This window comes from Caloenas nicobarica, chromosome 1 (assembly GCF_036013445.1).
Source record: "Caloenas nicobarica isolate bCalNic1 chromosome 1, bCalNic1.hap1, whole genome shotgun sequence".
NCBI classification, from domain to species: Eukaryota; Metazoa; Chordata; class Aves; order Columbiformes; family Columbidae; genus Caloenas; species Caloenas nicobarica.
The window spans coordinates 189156656-189169399 of NC_088245.1; the positions used below are offsets into that span (position 1 = coordinate 189156656).

The window sequence follows — 12744 nt, forward strand, 5'->3', positions numbered from 1 at the left end:
GCTCTGCTGTGAACAGACCTGGGCAAAGCCTTCCTCAGCAGAGACTCCAGCTCTCTTCTGCCTTACAACAGCAACAACAACAAGCCTTGCAGCAGCAGCAGATACAAGTAATCCAGCAACTTCACTCTGTGTTAAAAAAAAATAAAAAATAAAAAAAAAAACCAATTCTTAGCTCCAAAACCAACAACCTTGTCCCTATGACTTTTAAAAAACAAACAAAAAAATTCCTAATGTCTTTATGGTCTTGCAAATGGAAAAAACATGCATTTTGGCAAACTATGTCATGAAGGATGTGAAATATGTGGTTCTCTCAGCTTGGAGCACTGAATTTATTTTTACTCATTTAAGCCATCCACCTTCCTGATTTGCTAACATTCAAGGAGTGCTTGTGGCACATACCAAAATAAGCTCTGCCAGGTGCCAATAGATTTCAAACCAGCATGAATATAAGCACCTGTGAGTTCAAATGTAGTACTGCTACAGTCTACATGGAAACAACAGCTCTGGAAAGCATTCCTTTAGCATCCTGTCATTCAGATGCTTTATAATAATATTTTTTTTTTAGCAGAGTCTCATCTTTGTGATACATATAGAAATTACATACAATGCACACACTAAGATAATGTGTTAAGAATGTACTATGTAACCCAAACATTCACTGAAGTTGCTGAGTTACTGCAGTTACTGCAATGGAGAGAAAGGGCAAAGAAACACATCTGTCCAAGTACATGTGTAACATGTTAGATATGCCCTCAGCAGGCTCCTGTGCCACTGGTGCTGCTTGACTGTACTCATTGCTCTAGTACGTGGTGTATTCCTTCTGTCAGCCTGGTGCTTCCTCATTTTTTTTTCTTTCCATTCCTCCCCCCGCCTTTCCTCTCATTCTTTTGACATGAAAAGTAGCTTTATAGTCAACACTAACAAACTTTTTCTCTTCATTCTCCTTCATGGCAGCAGTTGCGATTCTTGCAGCATCAAATGGCTATGGCAGCAGCAGCAGCACAAGCAGCTCACCTGCATCATCAACAGCATTCAGGCAGCCACTCAAAAAGTAAAAGGAAAAGAGGCACATCAGCCTCTCCAAAATCCTGAGACTTGCCTTCCCCCCACCCCTCCAAAGAAACTGACTTAGAGGGGATTTTTTTTTTCAGCTTAAAAAGGAGAAAGCTTAAAAGCAAATGTTTTATATTACTGGTGGAAAATGAATTTTTGACATTACACTGAAATAAATGAACTGTGTTTGGAAGCCAACCCTACAGAGCTTAGAGATTTCATCTATAAAGCAGCTAGAGTCTGGTTTCCTTAAGTCACTTAATTTTTTTAACAGAATGTTTTATCTTGTATTTTTACTACTCAGCAGCATTGTATATAGTATAAGGGTGAAAAACATTTTAGAAAAAAATGAACTTTGTAAATGTAGTGTTGGTATTTGTTTATTTAGTATAAAAGGTTTGTGAACACTGTAACAAATACAATTTTTACAAATCCATTTTCGAAAAGATCTCTCTTTTTGTTCATTTGGGCTTTATACTTTTTATTACTTTGTCTATCAGCTTCTTTACTTCTTTGTGTCTTGTAATTGCTCTGGTGATACAGTCCTGAAGCTTGGCTCCTGTAAGAGGACTTCCACCTAAAAATTAAAGGCAACAATTTGATTTTCTACTTATACTACAGTTAAGTATCTCTAAATGTATTTTCCAGATGAGAGTATTAAGTAATACAGTAATTCCCATGACCAACAATTTTCACTTGGGGAGCATGCAGCAACCTCAACTCTGGCCTCAGGAAAAGAAAACAGAAAAAACCTGATGGTATAACAGGAGATATGCTCAAAAATCTGTCCTTTGCTTTATGTGGGTCTAGCTGTGACTTCTTTTTGAACTTTAAGACCATTTCAGCTGGAAGGGACCTACAACAGTCATGGGGACCTACAACTTCAGTCATGCCACCTTCTTCAAAATCTATTTCAAGAGCAAGTCATTTCAAGCAGCCAGCCTGTTATCATAAAGCACTCACATTTTGCAAAGAAAAGCAGGTACATAACATACAGGTCAATAAAAAATTATCATCTCCATAGGTTCCTGTGCAATAAACTTGGACGTACCTGGTTTGTGGACAGAACACAGTTTGCCGTCATCATCAGTTACAATAGTTACTGTTCCAGTTGCTAAGTCTTCTTCTTCAGCAGTTGGATCAACAATGAGTAATGTGCTTGTGAAAGAAAAACATATGCAGGCACGTTAGTATATGTTGTTTAAAAAAATGAACAAAAAAATGAAGTGGGAGATTTCACATATTCAAGTATGTATGTCAGTTAAAATACTAACTGTTGAAAATACAGCTTTATGCCTAAGCTTGATGGACTTGAAACCCATGTATTGCAGGAAAATGCCACTAAACTGCTACTTTGCAATATGCAGTCATTTATTTCATAGTTATGAAAAGAAAATGGCATTGCTTTTAGATGTAGGCTGCGCTAATCTCTACTAGAACTTAAGGCAAAACTCATTTCCAATGGTAAATTCACCAAAGTAGTTTTCAGTTTCTTGTCTGAGAACTCTTAACACCACATAGACTGGGAATAGTTAGCAAGTGGATTTACTGGGTTCCTTAAGGCAGCCAAAATAAGCCGTTGTATATCACGTGATGCAGATCATTAAAAGAGATTAAATATTGTTATTTTTGAACCATAAGTTAAAAATGGAGCAAACTAATGAAAAAAGAAAAAAGAGGATTTAAATTATAAGCAAACTTTGCACAAGAAAAACTTGAGCTTATAAAAAGCTGAACAACCACTGTTCAGGCTTAGTTTCTTTAGAAAATAAGTTTTAAAAATCACTATCATTATAAATTTGGCTGAAGTGCGGGTATCATGACAGGAAAGACTAACTGAAGCTTTCATGAAGCATCAGTTTATACCATTAAACTAAAATTTAGTATTGATGTAATCAAACTTGATTTAGCATCTGGAGTACACCTATGCTAAGTGATGTTTATGGCAAGTTCATGGAGGGAGGGTGCAGTAGCAAACCAATAGAAGCCGATTACACAAAACAGAAGGGTAAGCAGCTTTTCAATTTGAACTGGAATTCAATGCATAATTAAAGGTTTTTTGGGTAATTTAAAACTTCACCAACAGTTTCAGATTGCCATTTAATAGCAATAGTGTAACAAAAACATCAGTCTGTAGCTATGCTACTCAGAAATACTGCTTTATTAATTCTACCCACTGTGCAGCATCAGTGCTTTGCGTGACACAGGGAGTTGGCACACCTGGAGAGTTCGATGCACCAGACTACTTAGGTAGAGGCTGACTCCAGAGGGGCCGGCTGTGGAGCTGCACAGCACTCTGCACCAGTGCTCCTCGCCCAGGGCCACACCACCTAGCAACCCACAAGTTTTATGTATTCGAGGGGGGCTTTTACACAGAAGAAAAATGCCTCTGGAAGTCAGAGTATGTAAAGCATCATTGTATTTGTCATTTTCTACTTTTCAAATGGATACTACCGTAAATAACTGCATTTCTTAAAAAGAGCAGCAGAACACATATTTAACATACTTGGACTAATGAAGAGCTAGTAAACAATTTTAGGTGAGGAGTCAAGTTATCAGATGTGATTATTTTGAACTCTCACAATCAGATTCTTTACCTACAAGAACAATGACTTAAAGAGTTCTGGTCATACTTCATCTTGGGTAATTATGTTTTCAGTTATCCAGAGGTTCTGTTGTTCTAACTGGACCATCACGTCTTCCTCTGCTGACTAAATCCTTGGTATGAGCTGTTCAAAAACTACCATCTTTCATATCAGGTATTCACATAGGCTTCCAAAATGTTAATTGTATTGTTAACATTCTTTCGTCTTAAAGATACCGCAAAAACATAAACCAATACCTATTCCCATACTTTTCAGTGTGTCTTTTAGGTTGGGAACCAGTTCTGCTTTAAGTCACAGGAAGAAGTTGGACAGACATTGCTTTGTTTTGCGTACTCATTTCACAGAACAATGGATCAGTTCAACAAGAGAGTGGATTTAAGATCAGGTGAAATGGTGCTGCCTGAGACTGCACGCTCTTCACTGGCAGAAGGGCATAAGAACTGCAGAAACATCACTACTGCTACCGCATCCTGTCTTTCACTTCTACATAACAGTTGTTTTCATAAGTACGAAAGTTACGAACTTACTCATCAAATACAGCAAATGATGTGGCAACTGGATGTTTTCTGATAATCAAAGGATTCTTCTGTTTTAAATTAACTTCTGATAAACCGGTTTCTTCATTTATAGTAACTGATGGCAATTGTACTGAAGAGATGAAAAATGACAATAGTATAACATTAAACATTGGTGGTTTTAGCAGGCCTAGAGATGTCCAAGACTGCAGAAATATTTAAGCTGTTCTTTTACCATGTTGGTAAGCCACTGAAAACAGACCAGAATAGAGTTTGGGCTACGTTACTCGTGTTCTGTAGAAAAAAAATGTCTAGAATAGAAGGAATGCGTTTAGCTTAGAACTACCCATTTGAGAAAGTATAATATTCTCCTCAGGCTAACATTCTTCCCTACACAGAAGCATTTTCTGCTTCCACAAGGCCACACGAATACCTTTAGAGTCATATTTAACAAAAAGTACTATTCCCCAAGAGTCTACTGGACATACAAAAATCAGTGCAATCTGACCTTAAGCTAACTCTTGCCCTGACAACCTGTACAGTGTTGGAGACAAGAAAACCAAGAGCAAATCTAAGAATTCAAAGGCAAGCAACTCAGAAAAGGAGGCCTTGCTGTAAGCTTCCTTTCATACTGCTTCTGACATGCAGTTATAACCCACACACCTGTGAATAATCAATCCCTATGTTGCATGCAATAAAGCAGTTTTTTCAAACTACAATCCATTAAACTAGGAATATTCTGTTGTGACAAATAAGCAATGCCCCCAACAACATATTCTGCCTACACAAAATACATTAACAAGGTCAGACCCTGATATAGACATTAGAATTGTTAATAACCACTGCTGAAAGATTCAGATCTGACACAGAACACATGGCAGAAGAGCTATGGGTCTTGTAAGAGACCAATAATACACATACAAAAAGATCCTGCTCCCCAGGTGTTACGCACCTATGGCATCCATACCATCATCTCCACTTTACATTTGCGTTTTAGTAATACAGCATTCAAATGACAAGAAAAAAGCAGTCTTAAGGAATTGTGAATCAGTTACCTATTCATCATGATTCAAAGCTAACACATTTCTCCAAGCAACGCTAATCTGAGTGTGTCTCTTGCTCTAGAGAAGACTTACCATTTTTTAATGCTGCCAACAAAGCAAAGGCACTGGCATCCAAAATGTTTCCATCATAGTCCAGACATATGATGTCACAGTATAACACCCAAGCAAGCTATCAAAAAAGGTTTGCACATGTGAGATATTACCACAGTTAAGCAAATGATGCAATATCTAAGAAAACACTGGGCACATGAACAATGATACTTATTTCTATCATACTCTTTTAACACTTCACCTGTAAACCAAGCTACGAAGACTAAAAAGCAAAAACAACAACAAAAAAACCTATAACCCCAAATGCCTTCTTTAATGTCTCAACACTGTGATCTTGTTAGTACGTCCATCTTCATTTTGAGATACGACTTACCTTGCCACTCGCAATACATAGATCTTCTTTTGCTATCATCTGTGAACTGAAATAAAATGAGAGTAAACCAGTGAACAGAAAATCATCTTGCAGAGTTTTCTATGCTTTAAATGCATTAAGATGATTCTTACTTTTCAATCACATCTGCAATGAACTGGCTTGCTGCTTGAGCCTCTTCACCAGGCGGTCCAGAGCGAAACCTCGTTGAACAGAGGGATGGCAGTTCTACATTTGGAACTAGGTAGCAAGAATCATTAGTCATAAACTAAAGAAAGCAAGCAATGGGATACCAAAATAGAAATAAGACAAGATACACTCTTAATACCATTTTATGTACTTCAAATGAAAGGCAAGACCAAGAGTTTTTCAATCAAGCCTTCCTACTTCTCCCCTCAAAAATAAAGTTATGCATGAGTTTGTATTAAAGAACTTGTAGTACTCTGTACTCAGAAGCTATATATTCCCGGAGAAGCACGTACTCCTAACTACAATTTTCTGTTTGCAATCCTGCTATGAATAATCATGACCCCACACTAACTCTTCTTTAAGTGTTATGCATTCTTAAGCAGATCAAGAAACAACAGCATTTTCATCCTGCTGCCTGACTTTACTGGTATGCTACCTGCTTTTCATCAACTATTAAAACCTGATGCTTTAGACTTGAAGCAAAAACATGCATAAACATCTGTGATAAAAACCTAGGCATAATCAAGTTAACTGAAAACAACATACTTTGGAGATGCTTCACAAAAAGGGCATTTAGCCTAAGCTCTCAGTTCCACCGAATTATTTTATCTCAGAAGAAACTCCAAACAGGAATGAGGATGTACCCCTGGGACTTCTACCGTTTCCAAGAAATAAAAGGGTCTATGTCACTGTTTAATAGTTAAATTTTTTTGCCTACTGGAACTTCAAGACAAAAGTTAAAGTGCCTTTGCACAACCTTGCATGCTACAGTCTTTCATAGGTGAACTACCTTCCCCCTCTAAACATACATACTTTCCCCTGGTGCAGGTTTGTTCTCAGCCTGGCCTGGAATTAGTGATAAGAAGGTAGCTTTACATGGAAAATTCACAAGCAGAGCAGGAAGAATTTTGAAATTTCTGAAGTACCACTTCCTATCTGTCAATTTGGAAACTAATTTTAAGGAAAGTAATAGAATTTTACCCAAATTCATTCTTTTAAGAAGTCTTCACACCACATTCAATCTGTCCCATCATTACAGCCTTTTAGCTGAAGCAATATAAGATCTAAGTAGGATCCATACTGAAAAGCTTACCAATATATCCCTTATTAGCAGAATCTGCTGCAGGTGCAGCAAGTTCCTGGAGAAAAAAAAAAAAAGACAAGAATGAAGAGCTGAATCTTGTACAAAAAGACTTTCCAGATATTCTATCTATGAATGCTAATTTTCTTCCCAGTTATCAGTACAAGAGCCATTTTTAATCAGTCTCTGCCTCTGTTTTTCCTATGAGAAAACTCAATACAGGGACATGTAGTGATTTGTCTGAGCTCATAGCAGGCCAGCAGTAAAGTTGAGGCTACAAGGCACTTAATAGTCCTGCCAACTAATTACCAATGTACTAACTGATCGATATTCAGTAACTCTTAAATTATACAGCTTTTATCTAGAAATAACGAAGACTTGATTTTTGTATATATCTTTCCCCATATACAATACATACCACAAAAATACATGTTCTCAGATTATACAGGTAGGATTAGACAATTAAATTATATGTTAACTTTCACATCTGAAAGTAACTCAGGTGAAAGACTAATTGCAACTGACTGGCATATTATTGTAACTCAGCAGGAGATTAATTCTAAACATGAATGTACTAGTTCAACTAACAGCATAGTTCAAAAGAAACCAACCATACCGCTTTAACTCCACAAATCACTGTTGTATTTCCTAACTTCACCAGGGCAGAACCATCTGCAGTTGTAATTGAACCTGAAGAGAGACAGTGCTGTTCAATAAAATCTATTTTAACATTCAAAGGGCCTTAATTAACATCTACCTTCACAAAGTGAATCATTTATACTGAACACAGGCTAAGCAAAGTCTCAATGAATCCCAGGTGGGAATACAATCTCTCTGTTGAACGGTCAATCACACAGAACGGTTGAGGCTAGAAGGGACAGCTGAACATAGCCCATCTGATCCAACCCCCCTGCTCAAGCAGGGCCAGCCAGAGCCAGCTGCCCAGGATCATGTCTACATGGCTTTTGAATATCTCCAAGGATGGAGACTCCACAACATCTCTGGGCAACCAGTTCCAGTGCTTGATCCCCTTCACAGTAAAAAAAGTGTTTCCTTACATTCAGAGACAACCTCCTGTGCTTCAGTTTGTGCCCATTGTCTCTGGTCCTGTCAGTGGGCACCACTGGGAAGAGTCTGGCTCTGTCTTCTTTCCACCCTCCCTTGAAGTATTCATATACATTGATAAGATCCCCCTACAGCTTTCTCTTCTACAACCAAACAGTCCCAGAACTCTCAGCCTTTCCTCGAAGGAGAGATGCTCCAGTCCCTCCATCATCTTTGTGGCCCTTTGTTGGCCTCTCTCGTACTGGGAAGCTCTGAACTGGACGCATGTTGTAGAATGGAAGAGATCTGCAGCATCAAGTTTGAGCAATAACCAGCAATTATTCCATGGTGGCACACTAACATGTATTTTACTTTTAGAAATTACAGTGTTAAAAGGCAGGTAAGGTGCTGCTGCTCAGTGATAGGAGGTATCTTGTCTCTGCCTGAGACAGTTGCTCATCAAGCTTAGAACAAAGCAGAAGCTGGCAGTCACTGCCTTTCTCAAGATGCTACGACATCAATTTTGCACTGGTCAGTATACATCTAACACTGCCTTCAGCATCTATAACATATGCTGCTGATTTGAGAGACAAGCTTCCACGACCACGGAAACTGTGCTGTGCGTACCGGCCCAGGAGTAGAAATGAATAACGATGCTCAAATATACTACTGTACTATGCATTCTCTTTACAGAATGTTAGGGATTGGAAGTGACCTCAAAAGATCATCTAGTCCGATTCCCCTGCTGGAGCAGGAACACCTAGATGAGGCTACACAGGAAGGTGTCCAGGCAGGTTTTGAATGTCTCCAGAGAAGGAGACTCCACAACCTCCCTGGGCAGCCTGTTCCAGTGTTCCATCACCCTGACTGAGAAGAAGTTTGTTCTTGAATTTAAGTGGAACCTCCTGTGTTCCAGTTTGTATCCATTGCCCCTTGTCCTATCATTGGTTGTCACCGAGAAGAGCCTGGCTCCATCCTCGTGACACCTTTTATATATTTATAAACATTAATGAGGTCACCCCTCAGTCTCCTCTTCTCCAAGCTAAAGAGACCCAGCTCCCTCAGCCTTTCCTCATAAGGGAGATGCTCCACTCCCTTAATCATCTTTGTTGCCCTGCGCGGGACTCTCTCCAGCAGTTCCCTGTCCTTCTTGAACTGAGGGGCCCAGAACTGGACACAATATTCCAGATGAGCTCTCACCAGGGCAGAGTAGAGGGGAAGAAGAACCTCTCTCAACCTGCTAACCACCCCCCTTCTAATACACCCCAGGATGCCATTGGCCTTCTTGGCCGCAAGGGCACAGTGCTGGCTCATGGTCACCTGCTGTCCACCAAGACCCCCAGGTCCCTTTCCCCTACACTGCTCTCTAATAGGTCATTCCCCAACCTATACTGGAACCTGGGGTTGTTCCTACCCAGATGCAAGACTCTACATTTTCCCTTGTTACATTTCATTAATTTTTCCCCGCCCAACTCTCCAGCCTGCCCAGGTCTCGCTAGATGGCAGCACAGCCTTCTGGCGTGTCAGCCACCTCTCCCAGCTTGGTGTCATCAGCAGACTTGCTGACAGTACACTCAATTCCCTCATCCAAGTCATTGATGAATATATTGAACAATACTGGCCCCAGTACCGACGCTTGAGGGACTCCACTAGATACAGGCCTCCAACCAGACTCTGCCCCATTGACCACAACTCTCTGGCTTCTTTCCTTCAGCCAGTTCCCAGTCCACCTCACTACCCGATCATCCACACCACAGTTCCTCAGTTTAGCTCTGAGGATGCTGTGGGAGACGGTGTCAAATGCTTTACTGAAGTCAAGGTAGATCACATCCACCACTCTGCCATCATCTATCCACCTCGTTATATCCTCATAAAAGGCTATGATTGTTGAAACTATAAATAAAAATCCTTCCTCTTTCTTGTTTCAAAATGCAAGCACCAAGGAAACCAATTAGCAAGTCATCAGGGCCACTAACTATTATAATCCGAGACTAATAATATAATAACTCCCCCATTATCATTGCTCAAAATAACAACTTGCCTATGTTGACAGTGGTTGCCCGGAATTCACCTAACTCCCTTCCGTCAGGTCGACAGTTCTCTTTCTAAACAAAAATTACAAAGTTCAGATTAGAAAACATTTTATTGAATAACACACCAATATTTATGCTATACAAGTTAACATAAAATAGTATTGTCTTCTTTTTAGCAGAAATATGCAGTTACAAAAATGCTAGGGAAAAGTCAATCACATTGCAGGCAGCTTTTCATCAACTGATATGCAGTTTGTGATTGTTGGCTCACAAAAAGCTATCTAAAAAAATTATTATAATTTATTTCTGAAACAAATATAATAGATTGCCCAAAGAGCAAGTACCACAGGCTAGATTCAGAATATCATCCAAGAATGAATAATGACCGATACCTTAAAATGGGAGTTTCTACCTGTCTGCATTGCTTAGATTTTGTAGGCAATTCCTCTCCCACATCCCCACCTAGTGGAGCTTGTAAGATTAATGTTAAAGTGAGCTTCGAAAAAACACAAAACACATCCCTAAAAAAACCCCAACATTCAAATACTGTCAGTCAGAAGCTGTACAATAGCTGAACCTTAAATTAGAAATTGCACCAATTCACCATCATGGTAGATCTAAATTATTATATCACAATTCCAAGCTTCTCAAAAGCAAAGACTTTTGGTTCAATTACGAGAAACAAAACTGACGGCAATAATATCGGACCCATTTGTAAGTCAATACTACCCTAGTAACGGACAGACTAATTTAACATAACGAAAAGTCAGTGGTTTTCCTTCACAGTTACAGTGAGCATGGTTAGTAGCAATCTTCTCTATTATTTATTTTTAGTAGCATCTAAAAGCCTGGTCTGACAAAATTTTGTACTAGACACAAACTTGCATCACCATCTTCGTCAAATTTAACTCACATTCCTTTGGAGGCCAACAGAAACATTTACCCATCAAGTTGAACGGGGACACAACCTGCTGCAGCATCAATGCCACAGAGAAACAGAAAAACAAGTTCTGAAAAGTATGATCATTTTTACCCTGCTTGGTAGTTGGTTTTTGCCTTATAGTTTCAGGTTTACATACAGGCAAATTAGAAAAGCAGAAGCAAGCAAGAAAAAAATTATTACAAGCAATTTATACATGCACATCGTGTTTTACTCACCAAAAATCTTCTGTAATATTCCAATGGCTCCACCGTTCTAAAACAAATAGAAAGACAACTTCACATGTAAGCCCCCAAGTAGGTAAGAGATAGCAAAAATGATAAGCAAGCACCAACCTACAACAACAAATAATTTGAGAATCAAGATGACTGGCAAAGCTGCTTAGCAATATGGTTACAGAAAGAAAAGGAAACTCTAAAATGATCTAAGAAAAGGATGGTTTACTACATTCACTTCCAAAATGCTTGTTCCTTACAAAGAGCCTACCTGCACATACACCCAACCAGAACTACTAGCTTTCTCCTCAATACTACTATTAGTTTTAATTCATAGAATCATTTCGGTTGGAAAATACCTTTAAGATCGTTTTGAGTCCAACCATAAATCTAACATCACCAAGTCCATCACTAAACCATGTCCCAAAGTGCCACGTCTACACGTCTTTTAAATACCTCCAGGGATGTTGACTCAACCTGGGTAACCTGTTCCAATGCCTGATGACCATTTCAGTGAAAAAAGTTTTCCTGATATCCAATCTAAACCTCCCCTGGCACAACTTGAGGCCATTTGCTCTCATCCTATTGCTTGCTACTTGAGAGAAGAGACCAACCCCCTCCACGCTACAACCTCCTTTCAGGCAGTTGCAGACAGTGATCAGGTCTCCCCTCAGCCTCCTTTTCTCCAGGCTGAACAGCCCCAGTTCCCTCAGCTGCTGCTCATCAGACTTGTGCTCCAGGCCCCTCACCAGCTTCACTGCCCTTCTCTGCACTCTCTCCAGCACCCCAGTGTCTTTTTTATGATGAAGGGCCCAAAACTGAACACAGGATTCAAGGTGGGGCCTCACCAGTGCTGAGTATCGGGGGCGATCGCTTCCCTAGTCATCAATTTATAAGGAGTGTTTACTGAGACAAGGGTAGCCCAGGGCCTTACTGATTTCTACGCTGAGCCGTGCAGCCTTAAGGCTGAACAAACCCAGCTCGCTCAGCCCCTCCTCGCACATTTCGGGGCTGCAGCCGCCTCAGCACCCGGCAGCGCCCCGCTGGACGTGCCCGGGCCTGCCCCGGGATGCCCCAAGGCAGAGCCCGGCGCCACGGCCGTGAGCGCGAACAGCGGGAGCTCCACGGGAAGCCCCGACACCCGCCCGCGGCCCGGCCCGTAACGCGGGGCTCTCTCTGCCGGCGCCCACCGCAAACCGGGCGGCTACCGGCGCTGCCGCAGCGGGAAACAGCATCGTAAAGAAAACGATCACGGTTCCAGAGCACGCACCGGAGCCTCCCGGCGCACGCTGCTGGGGCCGCGGCGGTAACGGGGTAAAGGCCTCAACGGGCGCCGGGCCGGCGCTGCGTCGGCGCTCAGGAGCGGGCAGAGGGGCGCCCGCCCGCCACGGCGGGCGAGGAGCGGGCGGACACCCCAGCGCCGCGCAAGCGGGGCAGAACGGCCGCCAGGCCCCTCACTTACTTGAAAGCCGTCGCCATGGCGGCGCCGCTGCCGTCCCGGATGTGCTGCCGCCTCGTGACCCGGCGGCCGGAAGCCTTTGCCGGCGGTGGCGGCGGCGAGAGCGGCGGGGGCGGCGCTGGCG

General features: G+C 41.3%; 2 protein-coding genes across 11 annotated transcripts in view; one reads left to right on the plus strand and one right to left on the minus strand.

Moving 5' to 3' along the window:
* The window catches only part of SUPT20H (SPT20 homolog, SAGA complex component), a 32130-nt gene extending 30637 nt beyond the window's left edge, over positions 1–1493 (plus strand). For 3 of the 9 annotated variants that reach the window (XM_065635513.1, XM_065635543.1, XM_065635517.1), the window contains exon 23: positions 955–1492. In XM_065635513.1, the coding sequence (XP_065491585.1) occupies positions 955–1055 (101 nt within the window). In that variant the 3' untranslated portion in view covers positions 1056–1492. Of the gene's footprint in view, positions 1–954 lie in introns of all 9 variants that reach the window. The other 6 variants (XM_065635559.1, XM_065635551.1, XM_065635568.1 and 3 more) reach the window with 4 other exon arrangements.
* Positions 44–12674, minus strand: EXOSC8 (exosome component 8). 2 transcript variants are annotated; one of them, XM_065635600.1, is made up of 11 exons: positions 12624–12674; positions 11165–11201; positions 10015–10078; positions 7546–7619; positions 6942–6987; positions 5794–5899; positions 5663–5708; positions 5311–5407; positions 4187–4307; positions 2105–2211; positions 44–126 (listed from the first exon to the last, which is right to left on the minus strand). In XM_065635600.1, exons 1-11 carry the CDS (start codon positions 12638–12640, stop codon positions 122–124), a joined length of 720 nt encoding a protein of 239 aa, XP_065491672.1. In that variant the 5' UTR covers positions 12641–12674; the 3' UTR covers positions 44–121. The 2 variants fall into 2 exon arrangements, with proteins under 2 accessions (XP_065491672.1, XP_065491663.1); XM_065635591.1 differs by lacking the exon at positions 44–126 and adding an exon at positions 1416–1630.
* Between the last annotated feature and the right edge of the window lie 70 nt (positions 12675–12744).

Excerpts from the sequence above, each read along its gene's own strand:
- EXOSC8 (XM_065635591.1), bottom strand. Across the intron at positions 7,620-10,014 it reads GGCAACCACTGTCAACATAG|GTTCAATTACAACTGCAGAT; the intron begins GCAAGTTGTTAT and ends GTCTCTCTTCAG. Across the intron at positions 4,308-5,310 it reads GTTGGCAGCATTAAAAAATG|TACAATTGCCATCAGTTACT; the intron begins GTAAGTCTTCTC and ends TCATCTCTTCAG.